This window comes from Schistosoma haematobium, chromosome 6 (genome assembly GCF_000699445.3).
Source record: "Schistosoma haematobium chromosome 6, whole genome shotgun sequence".
Classification (NCBI taxonomy): domain Eukaryota; kingdom Metazoa; phylum Platyhelminthes; class Trematoda; order Strigeidida; family Schistosomatidae; genus Schistosoma; species Schistosoma haematobium.
Genome location: NC_067201.1, coordinates 20,688,365 through 20,709,065, shown reverse-complemented (window position 1 = coordinate 20,709,065; position 20,701 = coordinate 20,688,365). Strand labels below are relative to the sequence as shown.

Genomic DNA, 20,701 nt, shown 5'->3' with positions numbered 1-20,701 from the left:
TATTTACTATTTACTGTTTCTTCTTCTTCTTCTTCTTCTTCTTCTTCTTCTTCTTCTTCTTATTATTATTATTATTATTATTATTATTATTATTATTATTATTATTATTATTATTATTATTATTATTATTATTATTATTATTATTAAAGTAGTATAATATAATTTGAAAAACTATGATATAACCATGCATATTATTAAGCGACACTTTGGACCAATCAGAAGTCGGTCAAATGCTAGATGCATGTGATTGGTCAATATATGGCTTTTATATCTAAGATATATAGATATAGATATGAATGTTGTTACTAAGTAAATGATAAGGATTATCTTTCGTAATATGTTCATATATTCAAAAGTTAAACACAACTTTATTCTCAGAAGGGGTTTGTGGAGATTTTAGATTTCACAGATTGAAATCATGAGTCAATTGAAGCTAGGCCACCATGGAAAACCTGGAAGCACTAGACGGCCGTTTCGTCCTAGTATGGAACTCCTCAGCAGTTCGCATCCACGATCCCACACCCCGCGAGATTCGAACCAAGGATCTATCAGTTTCGTGCCAAGCGCTTAACCAACTAGACCACTGAGCCGGCATTCAATGTTGTTAATGCCTAACTTCAACCAATCCACGAAGTTGCGCCACCGTACACCATTGTCTTCACTGAGTTGATATCTCACAACAGACCTGGTTGAACTCCACTGGTAACGGCTTCTCACTAGAACTCCAGGAGTATCTCTTGAAGTTAGTCACTAGTGAGCAGATGATTATTATCAGAAGGGGTTTATGATGTTTGTCATGTTATTGTACTAGCTTCAAGTAAAGTACATGTAAATGAATGAATTCATTTGAGAGTGTTATGAAATGGGTACATATTTAGCTTTTTATAAGTTACTCACTATTAGTAAACATATTAGGGAATGTAATATTACTGGTTTTGTTGCCCTCATCAATTTTCATCTGTTTTATATACAATCTGATCTCTTGATTTTTAATCAAATGAGTATTAAATATCTCTCAATGTTGTCAAATCGACAACTTTAGTTCAGTATTTTCTTCTTGAACATAAGTACTAATGTTGATTACAGTGTGTTATATCCCAATGAAGAATAAACGAATGGTAACTATTAGGAATTTCTTATAGACTATTATTAAGTATATTTACCATTTGCCATTCTTAACTTATTCCTGAATTATTTTGTATTGCGATTGATTAGTCTGTTATTGACATATATGCACCCTGTGTAGAACAATTGCAGTTCTAAACATCACGGGAAAGATTCGAAAAAACAATACGAAATGAATCAAAACTTCACTTCATTGCATAAGCTAATGGCTAGCAGGACTTAGTAGCTAGATGGATAACGTGAATGGCGTTCGAAGTGAAGTGTACCAAGTTCACGTCCCAGAGTGAACAACAACTCTTGGATGCAAGCAAATCCAATTGACGAGTCCCATATCTGACGGAGCACGCGTCCCGGATTCGACTGTTAACCACCATCCATCTTTGCTTGTTATTCCCTATTCATTAGTTACAGGATCTCACACTCACAGCCACTTTTGCTTTGATCTTTTATAATCATTATTTTTTATTTTATGGTATGTTGCGGTCTGGTTTGCTTGTATATAAACTGCTTATGTCTGAAATATGTGATTCATACGGTAGAAACTGAGATTGTGTTTTGAAACTCAGTGGGTAGGACAAGGCAAGCAAAACAATAAGGATTCCGAGTTGACTCTAGGTTATTCATATTAGTTGACGCGTCACTAGTTTGGCACAATGCCAAGATCTTACATGTCATTGTTTTGATTAGTGATTTTGTCACATGGTCATTGACAGGCTACAAGACATAACACAATCAATTTTCTTTAAATTGTAGACAAAAACGAATAATTACAAAACTATCATTGAAAATCATTATGCAGTAATTCAGTGACACAATATCTCATCTGAACATTTTCTCAGTTAGATTAAAACTCTCAATCATTATTAAAAAATATGTATATAGGTTGAAGATAATTTCTCATGTTTCCTTTTAAAAAAGATGTAATAAACATATGACAAAATGGCCATCCAGTACTTTCGGTTATTCCATGGTGGTCTAGCTTCAATTGACTCATGATCTCAACTATTCAATTACTATAATATACACAAAAACCCCTTCTGATATTAATCATCATGTGCTCACTAGTGATTGTTTTCAAGATGTAGTTCGTGGAGTTCATCCAGATCTGTTGTGAGATAGTAGCTCATTAAAGACAATGGTGGACATGTGGCTCAATTTCGTGGATTGGTTGAAGTTAGACACTAACATTGCTGGATTCCGGCCCAGCGATCTAATGGTTAAGCGCTCGCGTGCGAGACTGATAGGTCCTGTGATTCGAATGTTATGTGGCGGCGGTGTTATAAATGTGCACTGTCAAAGAGGACTCCTATACTAGAACGAAGTGGCCGTCCAGTGATTACAGGTCTAGCTTCAATTGATTGATGATCTCAACTATTAAAATCACTTATAATCTTCACGAAACACCCTTTTTCCAAAAAAAAACAACAATAGAAAACAAGTTGATATATCTAAACGCATACATCATTAGTTTTGTTTAATCTTATCTGATTTTAATCTTTCCTCTCATTTTTTCCCCTCTCTCTCTCTCGCGCGCGCTTTTCGTATGACCGGAAATTAATGGTATATGGTTGGTTAACAATACAATTAAATGATGAATAGATTTAAACAATATTAAAAATTGTTTTTATTTCTATGATAATCCCATTGTAAATTGAGGATAACCTAATTAAAAGACAATTTATAATCTTTAATGGTGAGAAACGTGTCATAAATATGACAAAAAAAACATTCTAATGTTTATTAGAGAATAGTTAGGAAAGAAGTTTGTAAACGTAAATAGATAGAACTAGAAAGGAAGGCGCAGGATAGAGTGGAATGGAGAATGTTGCTTGAGGCATATGATCCATTGTGGGTAACAGGCGAAAGTAAGTAAGTAAGTAAGTAAGTAAGGCAAGGCAAGGCAAGTAAGTAAGTAAGTAAGTAAGTAAGTAAGTAAGTAAGTAAGTAAGTAAGTAAGTAAGTAAGTAAGTAAGTACCAATGAGGTATAATTTAACATTTCTGGAATTTTCGCGCGAAATTCATTCATCCATTTGGCTAAATACAATTTTGGCATTATAGCTGATGTCAGTTTTTGATGAAAAGCCGAAATCTGATTGCCAACCTAAACCATCAACTGTAAATCACAATTTGATTTCCTTACACTAATTTATAACCCTCATTTGGTCCTAGTTATCAGGTGAACACTATCAAGGTCACTTTAGCGTCGCTCGAAGATCAACCACAATTGCAGTCTCACCGTTGTGTCTATGACTGATTATACAAAGTATGTGAATGGATCAGAATTCTTGAAGAATTTCAATCTATTTGAGTTTAAATGTAAAATCATTACAAAGACTGTCATTTTCATAGTTCGTGAAAAACAAACTTTTCTCCAGCTTTTAATTTAAAAAATCCATAATAAAATCATATAGATTCAACTTACTGGTCGGTACATTTGCTTACTTCTTCCCTAACCTTTCTCTTTTACTCAGAATTGGGATTATCAGTTCCAGGCTGAGTTCAATTCAATATACTAACTGATGACAACCATATGGAATGATAAATTCGCATACATTATTTTGTGAAGGTTATTAAATCTTGTTAATATTACGGAAGATGATTGTATGCTATTACGAACTGATTGAAATCTAACTTGTAGATCATTTAATATCGATTTACTGATCTATCTAGGTTCAGCGGTTGCAGCATAACACTAAAGGTTCTGGGTTCTATCACCTGTTGTAATATCGTGAATGAGTATTGTTGAGAAATCTCTTTCTAGGATAAAATAGCTTTTCCTTGCTTCCAATTCCTCATTGGATGCCCAAATAAGATAACCATTAAGAAATAACTTTAGCGATTAAAATGTTTAGTATCTAAGTTCATATGAATAAATAGAACATGCTGAAGTATATGTTGTTTATGCATACATAGTTTAATCGAAGTGTTTTCATCATACCCTAGCTATCACATCCACTATAATAAATTTCAAAAGCATAGTTTGATTGTTTCACTTTTGATATCCTATCCATGAATTTCACTTATGTTAATCTATTGTTAATACTAGCACTTAAATGAAAATTTACATCACATTCTTTTAATTTCCTCCAATTATCTTTATTAACATGATGCTACCTTATACAATTTAAGTAGTATAATCTTGTTCAAGTGCATTTTTGTCATGTGACTTAGTGACTACGTGTACTTACGTTTTCATGAGTCTTCGCAATTTTGTTAAAGTATGTTGAAATAATAAAGAATCAGTAAAATAACTTCACCCAGTAGTATTCAAGAATAAATTAGAGGTTGGGATATATTATCGGAGAGCGCACTCTAATCCAGTGGAATTCTAGTGATACATATATATAGAGAGAGTAGGGATTGTAATGCTTACCTTGGTGACAACTTTTTTCTTTAACTCTTTCCTTACATTATTGAGTTTTTATTTCACCTATCTTCCAAATTAGTAACCGTATCTTGTAAACTAAAGTTTACCCATGATTCCTCCTATCAACGTCTTCTCATTATGTAATCATTTGTTTCTGGTCGTCTGAACTGTTATCACAATCAATGTTGTAGAATGTTCTTTCACATAAGGTTTATTTATATGTTTACAATATTCAGTCTATTCAATTTAATTACACCTTTGCTATACTATGCTAATGTGCCTTCAAAATAACTTCCAATCAAACCCTATCATGTAAGTAACTTAAACCCATTATGTAATTATGATTGCCCAGGACAGGGTTGGATGAAGAGTGCTGGTTGGCGGTCTATGTTCCTCCACGAAAAGTAGGAGGCGTAAGTAAGTCAGTAATGTAATTATGATTTATAAATACCACCGATTGTAATCAACTGACGAGAAGCAGACGAAATAAGACGAATCCATGCTATTCTACTAGAATATTTATTCTTGCTCTATTCAAAAAGATAAAGAGAACTACGTGGATGAAAAATGTTTATTAAAATGAAATAACTAAACAAATAATAGAAGCCAAATATTTTAATCCACTACTTACATTCTTTATGATGATCAACTGATTGTTAGATAGCAAACAGCATTACATAACTACCATATCATTTTCTTCAAATAATTTGGCAATAATGCAAAAGTGTGTAGCTTGTTTTCAGGCAATTATTTCCTTGAATGTTTTTACTATTAGAGAATCAAATTAATTAATAGTGTTTAACTGAAGGATATGTAGAGATTATTTGGTGTTGAAATGATCATTCATATAAGTTCAGAACATACTGATGAACAACTATTTCATACCGGCTCAGTGTTCTAGAGGTTAAGCGTTTGCAGATGAGACCGAAAGCCCTGGGTTCGAATCCCGTGAGGCGGGATCGTGGATGTGTACTACCAAGGATAAAACGGCCGTTCAGTGCTTCCAGGTTTTCAATGGTGGTCTAATATCATTAGGTTGATAATCTCAATCAGAAAAATATTTCATCTTTCTTTTTCAGCTTCTTAGCTTTGTACAACCTTATGGTTAATGTTTCACTTACTGACAAGACTGAATGATGTCATACAATTTCACAAATTAGTTGAAGTTATAGACTTCTTAAAACGAATTCATTGATTTAATGATAACCGACTAACCACAAAACCTGAAGATCTAGGGTTCAATCTCTGATGAGGTCAAGTGTATCTACTTCTGAAGAGTCCTTGACGAAGATCGAACAACTGTCCAGTCTTTACCGGTTGATATTGAATCAGGATCTAAATGTAAATTCAAATTATTCAGTACAAATAGCATATCTTATAGTCTATAAAATTGTTGGTTTATTTCATATACGAATTTTCATTTACTTGGCAAAAAAACCCGGTTAACTTTCCTTTATTTACTTTATGGCTTCACCATCCTTCTCCTCATCAACCTTCAAGAATATGATTTTTATCAGAAGGGTTTTTTTAGAGATTTTAGTAGTTTTAATAGTTGAAATCATGAATTAATTGAATCTAGACCACCATGGAAAACCGGGATGCACTGGACAGCCGTCTCATCCTAGTATGGGACTCCTCCTTGGAACTAAGCATCCACGATCTCGCCCCACGCGATTCGAACCCAGGACTTATCAATAAGATCTATATTACTTAATTCTGAATTGCACGTTACAAGTACATCGAAGAAACGATTTTGTTAGATAATGCTTTGGAGTATAACTATCAGAGTTGTTATTCCTATTATACTCATAAGAAGAAAAACATCGTTTCTGTGAAAGGAACATTTACGTCTAATATGGTCATTTTTCTACCTTCTACATTGATAGTTCTAATTGAGTTGATAAAACCAAATGAATCAAATGCGTTCTATCTATTGGTGGGATTTCTGATAATCTGTAAAATTTCAGCTAACTATATTACTTCATTATTTAGTTAGCTATTTACTTACTTACTTACACCTGATCCCCTTCGTGAAAGAGTATAGGCCGTTCATCGGCATTCTTCATCCAGCACTGTCCTGGACAATTCTTCCCAGTTCTTTCCAGTTTCTATTCATCCTTTTGATGTCTGCTTCTAATTCTTAGCTCACTGTGTTCTTTGATCTTCCACTTTTCCGTTTCCCTTCAGGATTTCAAGTAAGTGCTTGCCTCATGATACAGTTTAATGATTTCCACAATGCATGCTCTATCCACACCCACTATTTTTCCCTAATTTCCTCTCTAACCGGAAGTTGGTTTGTTCTCTCCCATAGTAGGCTGTTGCTGATGGTATCTAGTCAACGGATATTGAGTATCTTGTGTAGACAATTGTTTATAATTACTTGTACTTTCTTGATGATGGTTATGGTAGTTCTCTAAGTTTTAGCTCCGTACAGTAGAACTGTCCTGACATTCGTATTGAAGATTCTGACAACATTAAAGAAATTAAACCATTACTGTTTAGCCGCATTAAAGATTAAAGTCGAATCTTTAATGTACATATATATTTGAAACAATATAGATATTTCATCATTGCGATATATGCAATTAAATACAATTAGTGGATAGAGCTCAGTAAGGTGATTTTTGAAAGACTTGATTCGTTTAGTTCCAAGATCACTGTTATAACTTGTGGGTTTGTGTCCCTATTAATACATTACGTAATGATATCGCCAATTAGAGAATAGTGAATTATCGACGGGTAAAACCTGTACGAGAAGTCCACAGTCTTTACCGGTCCTGCTTGCTGACTAACCCTGCCACCATGTTGAGTCCAGAACATCAATCTCTGCTTCCATTATATGAATCATGTATTTCAAGCATACTCGATTTATATACCAAACAGACAGACCACATCACACCATAAAATAGGGAACAACATTTATACAAGATTTAGCAAAATGTGGCTGCGAATGAGAAAGGTAGTAGTTGATAAACAGGGCCTAACCCAAGAATGGTAAATAGTATAATCATAGTTCATAGATCAAAATAAAGCTCATAATAAGAGGAACACGAATAAGAATAGTTTAGTTACTTAACAAGTATACGACAAAAACATACGTATAGTATTAGTCCATAAATGGATCCCCAAAGTTACCATTCATTATTCTCATTGGGACATAACGATCACATAGTGCGTTTAGGAAGAATACTGGTTTCAGTGAACATAAACATTAAAGTGAGTAGAAAAGTACTTTATTACGATGTGAAACACATAAAACTGACTAACATAACTAAACTACTTAGTAATAATCAGTAGAATAATACAGTATACAGAAAAAATACGATAGAAATAAGGAAAATGATTTTACCATTACAGAATACAGTTGATTTTTATTCAAAAAGCGTTATCCGATTATGTTATAGGTTTTGTGTAGTATCTCACTTATTACAAATAACATTCCACTGGAAATTAGAAATTTGCTTAACCAGTTAAATGTATGAGGAGTGTTTTATCAGAAGGGGGTTTTGTGGATATTTTAGTAATTTAATGGTTGAATTCATGAATCAGCTGAAGCTAGACCACCTGAAAGTATTGAACGACCATTTCGTCATAGTACAGGACTCCTCATTAGTGTGCATCCACGATCCCACACACGGGGATCGGACCCAGGACCTATCGGTTTTGCGCGCGAACGCTGGATGGTCGTGCAATATCGTGGGTAGGTTGAAACGAGACATTAACACCGTTGAATGCCAGCTCAGTGGTCCTGGGTTCAAATCTCATGTGCCAGTTTCGTGGCTACACACTGCTGAGGAGTTTCACACTAGGACGAAACGATCTTTCAGTGCTTCCAGGTTTTCCATGGTAATCTAGCATCAATTGACTCATGAATTCAACTATAAAAGTGTTTTAAACAAAAGTCATACACTGGTGTTTCCAGCTGATGGTATTAACAGCCTTTAGCGATGTTAGACTGCCATTGAAAACCTGGTTGAAATTGTCATCAACATCGTTGGATGCCTGATCAGTGATGTACAGGCTGGGAGTTCGCTTGCGGAACCGAAGGTCTTGGTTTCGAGTCCCGAAGGCGGGATCGTGGATGCGCACTTCCGAGGATTCACATACTAGGACAAAATGTTCGTCCAGGTTTTCAGTGATGGTCTAACACCAATCGATTCATAATCTCAATTTTAAAAAATTATCTATATTGGCTAATACAAGTGCCTAATATTCCAAACTGAATTCAAATCAATAAAGTTGATAGATAAAGTTTCAATAAAGCATTCTATGGAAATAAAATTATTCTGATTAACATCATTTCCTATTCAGAATGACTAACTATTTAGGAGTGTAATGATACACTCTCCTTCATATACGGTAAAAGTGATTCGAACATAGACACCAATCATCTTGGTGATGTGAGAAACTTAATTTAAGTGAATTTTCTATGACGAAAAACTACAGTATTACCTTACAACATCTAAACTTAGTTGAGGAAAACGGTTATAGAGATTCACTTCTTGTTGTAATTGACAATATTATCGATTAATTTGTACTTCAGTGAGTTTCATCATCAGAACCTGAAGCCATTGAGTGTTTTGTTTTGGTGTTGTACGGAGACTTTTAACAACGGTTAAATAAATGGGGAACAGTCGTAGAAATATTTTAAAGTTCGAACTGGAGAAGTCTTAACGGATAAGTAAAGCAATGAATCAAGTGATGTCAGTAAATGAATTGGTTATTCGATCTATAAACTAACTTCTGGGGATCGCATGAAGGAAGATTATACAACAGTAAGCCAGTTTACATAAAACAGCTACTGATCTATGAAACATTTAACATATCATCATCGACATTGTTCTACTTATGAAACAATACACCTCTCAAAGAAATAAAAGGTTCATGTTTAGAACACAAGAATGTATAAGCCAACCAAGAATAAAAACAATGAACCAGATCTTATGTACAGAATGTCAAGTTGATGTGTAACTGATCGGTTAGATTGTAATTGTTCAGGGTAATATCACTTTTTTTTGTTTTCATCAGCTGATTATCATCAGGTTGACCTTGAATCAAGTTACTGGAAAGTTACACATTCATTTATAATTTTTTTTGACCTTCACCTTCAGTGTGTAGGTTTTATCAATATGACTGTTATTATTTACACCTTGTTATGAATAGGTCAATCAGGTACTAGTGTATTGTTGTATTCATTTGTTATTGTTTATTTGAATCTTTCTATTGTTATTTAGGACTGTATTTGATCAGTCTCTTATCGGTATATGTGTATCCTGTACGTAGCCTTAAGTTACAAGCTTTATAAGCAAAAATGGATAGTGGCTAGCAGTGGAATCCAGTTTGACACGCGTTTCATCCTATTTAGGAATCGTCATTTGGATATACCTGTATCTCAGTGTTGATGTTCACTCTGAGACTCGAATTCAGTACCGTTCACTTCAAACATCATCGCGTTATCCACTTATCTACTGAGTCCTGATTGTGCAATGTGGGGAAGTTTAAATTCACCCGGTATTGATTGCTTGAATCTTCCCATCTTCCCAAAGATAGATAGTGGCTAGCAGCGAAAACATGCGTCGTGGATTTCACTGCTAACCACTATCCATTTTTATTTATCCATGCATTTTAGTTGCGTAATTCACTTGTGTTCAAATGAAATTAATTAGATTTTTTGATTGAGATCATGAAACGATTGATGTTAGACCATCTTTGAAAACCTGGAAGCACTGGACGGCCGTTTCATCCTATTGTGGCACTCCTCAGCAGTGCAAATTCACGACCTCGCCCCCCCGCGATATTCGAACCCAGGACCTACTAGTTTTGCGCGCGAACACTTAATTACTAGACCATTGAGCTGGCACCCAATGGTATTAATGTCTAACTTCAACTAATCTATTACATTACATTGTATCATTCCTATTTACTTGAATTACATAATGTACATGTCTTGTCTTTTTTCTTTTTTTTGTCTAGCCTAATTATGATTATTTTTTTCTTTTTTTTTCTTTTCTCTTTCTCAATTAATGATAAAATTCTAATTGGTAGATATAGATTTTGATACATACAGTTTAGGTGTAATAGAATTTACTTTTTTCTTTTTCTTCTTTTCTTTTTTCTTTTCCTTTTTTCTTTATCTTTTTGCAAATTGTCTTGATTATTAATTCTAATAGATTCGTTGTTAAGATCAGAATGGAGATTTGTGAAGATTATGAGTAATTTTTTTCTTTTGTAATAGTTGAAATCATAAGTCGATTGAAATTAGATTACTATGGAAAATCTGAAAGTATTGAATGATCGTTTCATTCTATTGTAGGATTCTTCGTTGGAAGTGCATATCTACGATCTCATCTCGTGAGATTTGAATTCAGGACTGTGGTTAAAATTAAATAAGGTTTAATGATCCATTCAATATGGGCCATTAATTTAAACTTCCACATATTTGATCTTGTTTATATCTTATATTATTAACAAACATACAATTACTTCTAACCTTACTCTTCAACATTACAAATATCACATTTTCCAAACTCGCCAATATGCACACAAATTCATATGAAGTCGTAAATGATATAACATCTACATAAACAGATAGACATAGACATAGACCGTTGGATGCCGGTTCAGTGGTCGAATATCGCGATGCGAGGTCGTGGATGAGCACTGCTGAGGAGTCCCAGTACTTCCAGGTTTTCCATGGTGGTCTAGCTTCAACTGACTCATGATCTTAACCATTGAAATCAATAGAATAGAATAGAATTACATAAGAATTTCATAAAATCTAATCTGTTCAATTCATTATAAAGGGGAATTATAGATCATGAGTCAATTGAAGGTAGATCACTATGGAAAACCTGGAAGTATTGGATTGCCGTTTTTCCTATTGTGGGATTTCTTCTTGACAGTGCATATGCACGATCCTGCCTCATGAGATTTCACACACAGGACCTATCAGTCTTGTGCACGAGCACTTGAACACTAGACCATTGAGTTGGTCTACATCCATTGGTGTTTATGTCTAACTTCAACTAATCCACGAAGTTGCGCCACCGTACACCATTGTCTTCAGTGAGTTCCTATCTCACAACAGACCTGGCGCGAGACTGATAGGTCCTGGGTTCGAATCTCGCGGGGGGCGGGATCGTGGATGCACACCGCTGAGGAGTCTCATACGAGGACGAAACGGCCGTCCAGTGTTTCCAGGTTTTCCATGGTGGCCTAGCTTCAATTGACTCATGATATCAACCATTGAATTTCGATTACACTAAAATTATTCGACTTTGTTTCTTTAGTATTATTTGAACGTGTATTAATTTCATTCATTCGTTCGTTCATTCAAAACTAACATTACGTCTATCGATTCCAAAATTCGTAGAGATGGTACGGCGAGCAGAACCACTGCAAGAACGACTGCTTAAACGGGGGACGGCTGTGATGTGTTCTACTGATGTCGATAGATATAAGTAGTACGTATCATTAATCGACAATGAAATACCTGTCAGCAAAAAGTTAAGAAGATGAAAGTGAGGAGAATAAGTACAGAGAATGATTGATGTGGAACTGAAGAAACAATAAAGTTTGAAACAATTGATTAACATTTTGCAAATGAAGTGCTTACTATATGGTTCTCAGATTTCACTAAGTGATTCTGTCATTTTTGTGGTTAAATGCATTTGGTTGTCCCCACTTGTATTCTCGTCCACTACACACTACTGACAACGACTAACCAAGAAAAAAACGTTTATAATGATTTGTATTTGCCAGTTTTAATTTTCAATACTTAAATCGGATCAACTTTCATTGGAATGTCTCAATATAACCATTTTGCTACGACTCTGGTGTTTTGGATTTGTAGAATCCTGGATGCATATCCAATTCAACTTGGGACTCATCAGTTGAACTTGTTTCGTGTTTTGTACTACTTGGCACTCATCAGTAAGGTTTAGGTGTACCTGAAACTAAGAAGTACCTGATATACATGACATTGATCACTACCCAGTGATCAATCAATTGTAAATACATCTCAGTCCTACAAAAGGTTAGTCGCGGCCCGGATAACTCAGTGGTAATGTCTCTAATTATGAAGTTGGATGACACGAGGTCGGATCCATCAAAGAGTATTAGTTCCCTCAAGATTACACAAGTACACTTTGCTACCGAGTGTAAAGTTTTACATTCTAACAATCAATACTCGCACCCCCCCGTCGCTCGACTTATGTTAGAACAGTCTATAGTTTACAATCATTAAACTACAAGGTACTTTATATTATTATTGAAGCTATTCATTAACACTTAGATAATATTCATTTAATAAACATTTAGAAAATGTATTAAATAATGAATGGTATTTATTCACATAGTTTTACAATGGACCGTTTATCATAATGTTTATTTATAGACTAAAGGGGTTTCACTCAAATGTACTATTATCATTTAGATGCATGAAACATGCTTAGTATTACTACTATTATTACTATTGCCATTACTATTGTTACTAATATTAGTAATACCATTACTATTATTATTACTATTACTACTACTGTTATTGCCATTATCAGTATTGTTACCACTACTACTACTACTACCATTATCATTGTTACTATGACTATTACCACTATTATTATTGCTACTACTACTATTACTATTACTACTACTACTACTGCCACTATTATTATTACTGTTACTATTACTATTATTAGTATTAGTATTTCTGTTTTGACCGATTCAACTGTATGTTTAGATAAGAAATTGAAGAGGCTACAATTCATGTCAATTATAAGTAAGTTATAGGCTTTTATTATCATTGTCTTCATTTATGATTAACCTTATGGTTATTATCATTTGTATGATATAATATGAATAATATCAATCAAAATTTGATGTTTATCAGGTCAAGAACAATTGGGTTCATTTGTGTTTTTAATATATAATAAATCTAAATATATACATAGATTGAATGATAATATGAATATAGACAGATAATGATTCGTATAAGTTAATTGAAACTAGACCATCATGGAAAATCTGGAAGCACTAGATGACTGTTTCGTCCTAGTATAGGACTCTTCGGCAGTGTACATCCATGATTCCGCACACTGGGCTCGAACCCAGAACCTTCATTCTCGTGCGCGAACACTTAACCTCTAGACCATTGATCCGGCCGGTATCCATTCATGTTAATGTCTAACTTCAACTAATCCACGAATGTGAACCATCGTCCACCGTTGTCATCAGTGAGTTACTATCTCATAACAGACCTGGTTGAACTCCATCGGTCGCTGCTTTTCAATAGAACTTCATGAACTATCTCTTGGAGACAGTCACTAGTGAGCATATGATGATTAGTATTGGAAGGGAAGTTTTATGGAGACTCAAGTAATTTTCATAGTAATAAAATCCCCTAGATGCATTAGTGCTTCTTTACGAAAAGATAATTCAAATTTCAATTGTCTGATTTTAACTAATCTTATATTAATCAAATTATGCAAACTAAGTGGGGTAAACATTATGAATGCTATTACTAATATTATTATTATTATTATTATTATTTGTGAATTGGTTGAAGTCAAACATTGACACTGTTAGATGTCGACTCAGTACTCTAGAGGTTAAGTGTTCACGCGCGAGACTGAAAGTTCTTGGTTCAAATCTCGTGGGGCAGTATCGTGAATGCGCACTGCTGAAGAGTCCCGCAATAGGAAGAAAAGACCGTCCAGTGCTTCCAGACTTTCCATGGTGGTCTAGCTTCAAATGACTCACGAATTCAACTATAAAAATTACTGAAATCTCCACAAAACAACTTTCAGATGATGATTTGTTCATTTGCATTGGTTGTTCAAATCGTCCCATTAGCATTTGGAACTTAGACTGATTAAACGTTTTTTTGGTATATGTGGATTCTATGAGGACTGCCTTGATATTGCCACATTTTAAGCTTGTGACTAGAGGTCTTAAATAAGACGAAATTTGTATCCTGGTTTCCATTATCAGCTATTGTCAAAATTTTGCTTTGAATATACCTGTGATTTATTGTGACTGCCTAGGCAATACATACAGGATGTAAATGTGCCAAAAAGTAGCTGATCGATCACAGGCCTGAACATCAGTGGGAAGATTCTAAAAGTCAATACAAACGGGTAAAAGTTCACCCCGTTGCACAAGTTGGTAATCATCTGGTTTCAGTAGCTAATTTGATAATGTAATGATATCTGAAATAAATGGTACTGGATTCGACTCCTGAAATGAACATCTAACCAACAAGTCCTAAATAAGGATGAATTGGGTCCTGAATTCCACTGTTAGCCACGATCCAACTCTGCTGATGGTTCGTTGTTATGAAACTGATATTCATAGTGGGAAATCTAAGATACCAATGAATTCTCTCTGGACAAATTGCAATCCTAAATAACGATTGGAAGATACAAGTAAACAATACCAAGTGAATTTAAACTTCACTACATTGCACAAGCAGGTGGTTGTCAGGACTCAGTAGCTAAGTGGATAACGCAATGGCGCTTGAAGCGAACTGTACTGGGTTCAAGTCCCGGAGTGAACATCAACCCTGAGCTGCAGGTACATCCACCTGACAAGTTCTAAATAGGACGTAACGTGCATCTTAGATTCCACTGTTAGCCACTATCCATCTTTGCTTAAAACTCCCACTTGTTGTCTAGTTCACCAGTAAACATCATATACACATATATCATATATATGTAAATATCTCCTGCAATCTTAATCATTCCACATACCTACTCAGTCTATTCAATAAAGTATAGAATAAAGTGGAGTTCACTATGGAGAATACATGAAGTGTACTTTATCTAAACCATAACAGCTTATGCCAAATACAATATAAAAATGAGATTGTACAAAGGCCTATTAACCAAGCTTGTAAACTCTGTTCCAATGGAAGTTTGTATAAAGAACTTGAGTTCATTAAAAAAATGAATAAGCAAAAATATATACTCATACAAATTCATCAATAAGTATTCTCAAACAAGTAAGATTCACTTGGAAAGAAAGCTTGCTTCTTACTTACTCACTTACTTACGCCTGTTACTCCTCATGGAGAAGCATAGACCTCTCACCAACACTCGCCATCCAACTCTCTCCTCCGCAATCCTTTCAAGCTCTTTCCACTTGTTATTCATCCTTTTCACATCTGCTTCTATTTCCCGATGTAATGTGCTCTTTGATCTTCCTCATTTCCATTTCCCTTCAAGATTCAAAGTTAGCGCTTGTCTCATGATGCAGTTTGGTGATTTCCGTAATGTATGTTCTATCCATTTCCATCGTCTTTTCCTAATTTTCTCTTCAATTGGAAGTTGGTTTGTTCTCTCACGGTAGACTGTTGTTGACGGTATCCGGACAATGAATGTTGAGTATGTTGTGTAGATAACTATTTATAAATACTTGTACATTGTTGATGATGGTTGTAGTAATTGTGGAAGTTTCATCTCCATACAGTAGAACTAAGTGACTTAACGTTCATATTGAATATTGTGACTTTGATGTTGATTGAGAGAGAGAGTTGTTTTGAGTTCCGTATATTGTTTAATTGTAGGAATGGTGTTGTTGCTTTGCCAATCATGGATTTACATCTGCATCCGATCGTCCTTTTTCATCGATGATGCTTCTCAGGTACGTGAAGGATTCCACATCTTCCAGAGTTTCGCCATCAAGTGTGATTTGGTTGGTGTTCTCTTGCTTCTTATACTTGAACTTAAAAGAATATGAAACCTCCAGATTAACTAATCATAGGATATATACTACACTGAATACTGTTTATCCTGTAACAATGCTCATCACCTTATATAAAATGAACTGCCCATTAGAACAAATAAGACAAGAGCCTCAAAATGGAGTCCAGACTTCATTGAGAATAAGGTAGTTTTGTCACTTTTTGTTTGATTCTATTACAAATTCATAATCTTCTTAGAGTTTCACCTAGTCAGTTATATAACAGTAAGAAGATTAAGAATGCGTAGGAAGGTTTATACCAAATGCCGAATAATTATGTACATAAATTACAGATATATATATATATTTATAGTCTTAGAGAGATCCAGACAAAGATATGTGGGCGGTGACCTTGGTTAGGGAAATAATCAACTCATAATAGCTTGTCCATGCATATATACATATATATTTCTCATTTCTTGTAGCTTGGAGATAGAATGTAGTTTGTCTGGGGTTACTTGACCTATCTGACTCCGTACAGATGTAATTAGATAATCATTTTGAGAATATAAACAATTAATTGAAGTTTAGAAATATTTACTAAAGGGTACAAATTCAGTGTCTTAAGTGAAACTTGACATAAGTGTTGTTGATTTATGACAAATACTACTTGGATTGGTACTTTTACTGGAGAATAAGGTATATGAGGCTAAAGTTTGTGAAGTTGATGAATAGTTGTTAAGTCTCACTGGATTCATTAGATTATACTCCTTGAATAACATCTTCATACCATAATCTTTCCGATTACTGCTTATAATTTTACTACCTCTACCACTATGAGATTTGGATTGACAATTATATCTTTGTGCTTATGTGCTATAGCAACTTGAACTGATGTACGTACGTACAAAATTCTACGTTGTTGCTGACTGAGTGACTGAATGGATTAGAGTCAAGTACATAAACTTGTACATGACACATCAGTTAAAGATTTTTATCAGTATAGAGTTGTGGAGATTATTAAATTTTTGATTGAGATCATGAACTGATTGATGTTAGACCATCATTGAAACACTGGAAGCACTGGACAGCCGTTTCGTTTTATTGTAAGATTCCTCCTTGGCAGTGCACATCCAAAATCGCACTCACGGGATTCGAATCCAGGGCCTTCAGTCTAGCGCGTGAACGCTTAACTTCTAGATCACTGAGTTGGCATCCAACGGTGTTAATATCTAACATCAACCAATCCACGAAATCGCGCGACCATCTTCGATTGTACTAAGGTAGATACCTGTCTCTACCTGATACGGACAAACTCCACTGGTCACGGCCTTTCACTAGAACTCTGAGAACGTCTTAGTAAAATCTAAGAACCATACAGTAAATATTTCATATACAGATGGCAATCAATCGTCTCAGACTTCGTTGTTCTTTCTTTTCATCACCAATCATTCTCTGTTCTCATTCTCTTTTCTTCGATCTTCTTAACCTTCTACCGACAGACATTTCACTTTCGATTGATGATACGTACTACTTATATCTGCCGACATCAGTAGATCATACTATAATTGTATGCAAACGTGTGTGTACAATCAATCTCGAGTCTTCGGTGTAGTTTTATATTATGCAAGAAATGCTTAATTTCATAGGTTAAAAGTTCACTCTTTCCAATGTCTATTAGATATAATTCAGTGAATGAGAACATAATTGGAGACAGTCGAATGTATGTGAACTCAGGATTACAGGAGATCTTAGTAAAATCTAAAATCCATACAGTAAACACTTCTTCGTTTTTTTTAAAATGTTCATTAATTGCCTCAAACTTCACTGTTTCTACATTTCCATAACAAGTGTCTTCTGTTCTCGTTCATTTCTTTTCAATCTTCTTGAAATTCTACTACCAGACATTCTATTTTTGACTAAGCTTATATACTACTTATATCTGATGACATAAGTAGCACACATATATATATATATATACTACACAAAGATCATATTGTTGTTCACTTGAATTCTTTCCATTTGTCATTCATTGTTTATCTATTTTTGTTTTGTAAATCTGTTTTGACTGAAATAGTAGAATGTATTTACCTGTTCAGAGTAGTTTTCTTTTCTTTTTTTCTCTCTTCTTACGTCATGTTTATAGAATGTTGTATTCATTCATAATTCAGTAATATGTATTCATCAAATATTCAGAATAAACTTTACTATATACGACTGTTTGATTCTTAATAGTAAACAATAATTTGAATGTTGAATGTATCGTTCAATTTTGTAGGTTAGTTGGAGCCGTTGGATTCCAGCCAGCTCAATGGTCTAGAGGTTAAGCATTCGCGTGCGTGAAACTGATAGGTCCTGTGGTTCGAATCTTGTGGGGTTGGGTCATAGATGTGCACTGACAAGGAAGAGTTCCCTCATAGGATGAAATAGCTGCCTAGTGCTTCCAGGTTTTCAACGGTGATCTAGCTCCAATGGATTCATGATTTTAACTCTTAAAGTTATTTTAAAGTTTAATTATATTCTAGGAATGATGACTAGTGATAGAGACATTAAGATATGTTTCATCTTGTTTAGAATTACTTATTTCCTTGAGTCTAATATCCAGCGTTAACGAGATATCAATATCAACTTCTTGGTAGTGAACTATATTTGTAATAATTTAATTGAATCATCTGCGTTTACTTCATTTGGAAGTCTTATAAGCAAAGATAAGTAGCGCTAGCAATAGAATTGATCACTCACGTTTCGTTCGATTTGGGGGCTAATCATCTGGATATACCTGCATCTCAGAATTAATGTCTACTTTGGGACTCGAACGCGGTCGCAAATATGATGGAACACGCGTCTTGGATCCTACTGTTAGCCACTATCCATCTTAGAATGACTGTGAATTAAGGCAATATCGAGGGTGTCCGCACAGGATGCACATATACCAATCAGAGACTGATCAATCGCAGTCCTAAACACTAATGGAAAGATTCAATTAAACAATACTAAGTAAATTCTCGGAAGTCGTCGGAGCTTAAGCACTTCAGTTAATTCATCACTTTTATTCTTGTTCACACAAATTATCAACTTTAAATGTTTCGTTAGAATCATATGCATAGACAAATTTAGAAAATTCGCTTCATTAGTAATAGTTTAGATATTAAATCAACAATTGAAAAATTCATGATATCATACACTTAATATTTATATCAACAGACATTACTTACTTACTCACTCCTGTTGCTCCTCGTAGAGGAGCAAAGGCCACCCACCACCACCCTCCATTCCAATCCGTCCTAGATAATCCTTTCAAGTTGCTATTCATATCTGCTTCGAATTCTTGGCACAGTATGTTCCTTGGCCTTTGTCTTTTCTGTTTCCCTTAAGTATTCCAATTTAGCGATTACCTGATGATACAGTTTGGTGATTTCGTAATGTATGTCCTATTCATTTCCATCATCTTTTCCTAATTTCCTCTTCAATTGGAAGTTGGTTTGTTCTCTCTCACAGAGAAGGCTGTTGCTGATGGTATCCGATCAACGGATACTGAGTATCACGTGTAGACAACTATTCATAAATACTTGTACGTTGTTGATGATGGTTGTAGTAATTGTGGAAGTTTCATCTCCGTACAGTAGAACTAAGTGACTTGACGTTCATATTGAAGATTGTGACTTTGATATTGAGAGAGAGAGACAGTTGTTTTGAGTTCAATGTGTTCTTCAACTATAGGAATTCTGTTCTTACTTTACCAATCCTCGCCCTTACATCTGCATCCGATCCTTCTTGTTCATCAACAGACATCGTGAACTGTTATGCTAGTCATAGAATATGTTTCCTCTCACATTGAGATAATTGATAGGCGTAAAAAAACGAACAAACAAACTATTTCCTTCAATTCATTCTCTAAATGAACATCTATTAGTATTTCATAAACTTACTGATAGTTATATGCACTTGGTGTTGTTTACTTGTCTTTTGTATCAAGATTCAGTAGCTAAGTGGATAATGTGATACTGGTACTGGGTTCGAGTGCCATAGGGGACATCAACTCTCAGATGCGGATACATCCAGTTGACGCGTCCCAAATAGGACGAAACGTGTGTCCTGGATTCCACTGCTAGCCACTATCCATCTTTGCTTAGAATGCTTGTGAATTAAGGCTATATCATGGTGATCCGCACAGGATGCACATATGTCAATAATAAGAGACTTATCAATTACAGTTCTAAATAACAATGGGAAGATACAAGTAAATAATAATATCAAGTGAATTTAAACTTCACTATATTGCACAAACAGGTGGCTATTAGAAACCAGTAACTAAGTAGATAACACGATAGCGTTAGAAACAAACGGTACTGGGTTCAAGTCCCAGAGTGAACATCAATTCTGAGATGCAGGTACATCCAGTTGATGATTCGCAAACAGGATGAAACATGCATCAAACTAGCTTCCACTGTTATAGTAGCCACTATTCTTCATTGCTTACTGATTATTATTACATAATTTCATCAAAATTCATAATTCAACTATCATTTCTA

The 20,701-nt window shown here is 34.6% G+C and overlaps 1 protein-coding gene across 1 annotated transcript; it reads left to right on the top strand.

Annotated features, from left to right (window-relative positions):
* Positions 1-10,607: 10,607 nt before the first annotated feature.
* Positions 10,608-18,171, top strand: MS3_00000623 (uncharacterized protein). The gene is made up of 3 exons (XM_051208321.1): positions 10,608-13,269; positions 16,054-16,376; positions 17,672-18,171. The coding sequence occupies exons 1-2, from the start codon at positions 12,939-12,941 to the stop codon at positions 16,224-16,226; spliced, it is 504 nt and encodes a 167-aa protein (XP_051065732.1). The 5' UTR covers positions 10,608-12,938; the 3' UTR covers positions 16,227-16,376; positions 17,672-18,171.
* The last annotated feature ends 2,530 nt before the right edge of the window (positions 18,172-20,701 follow it).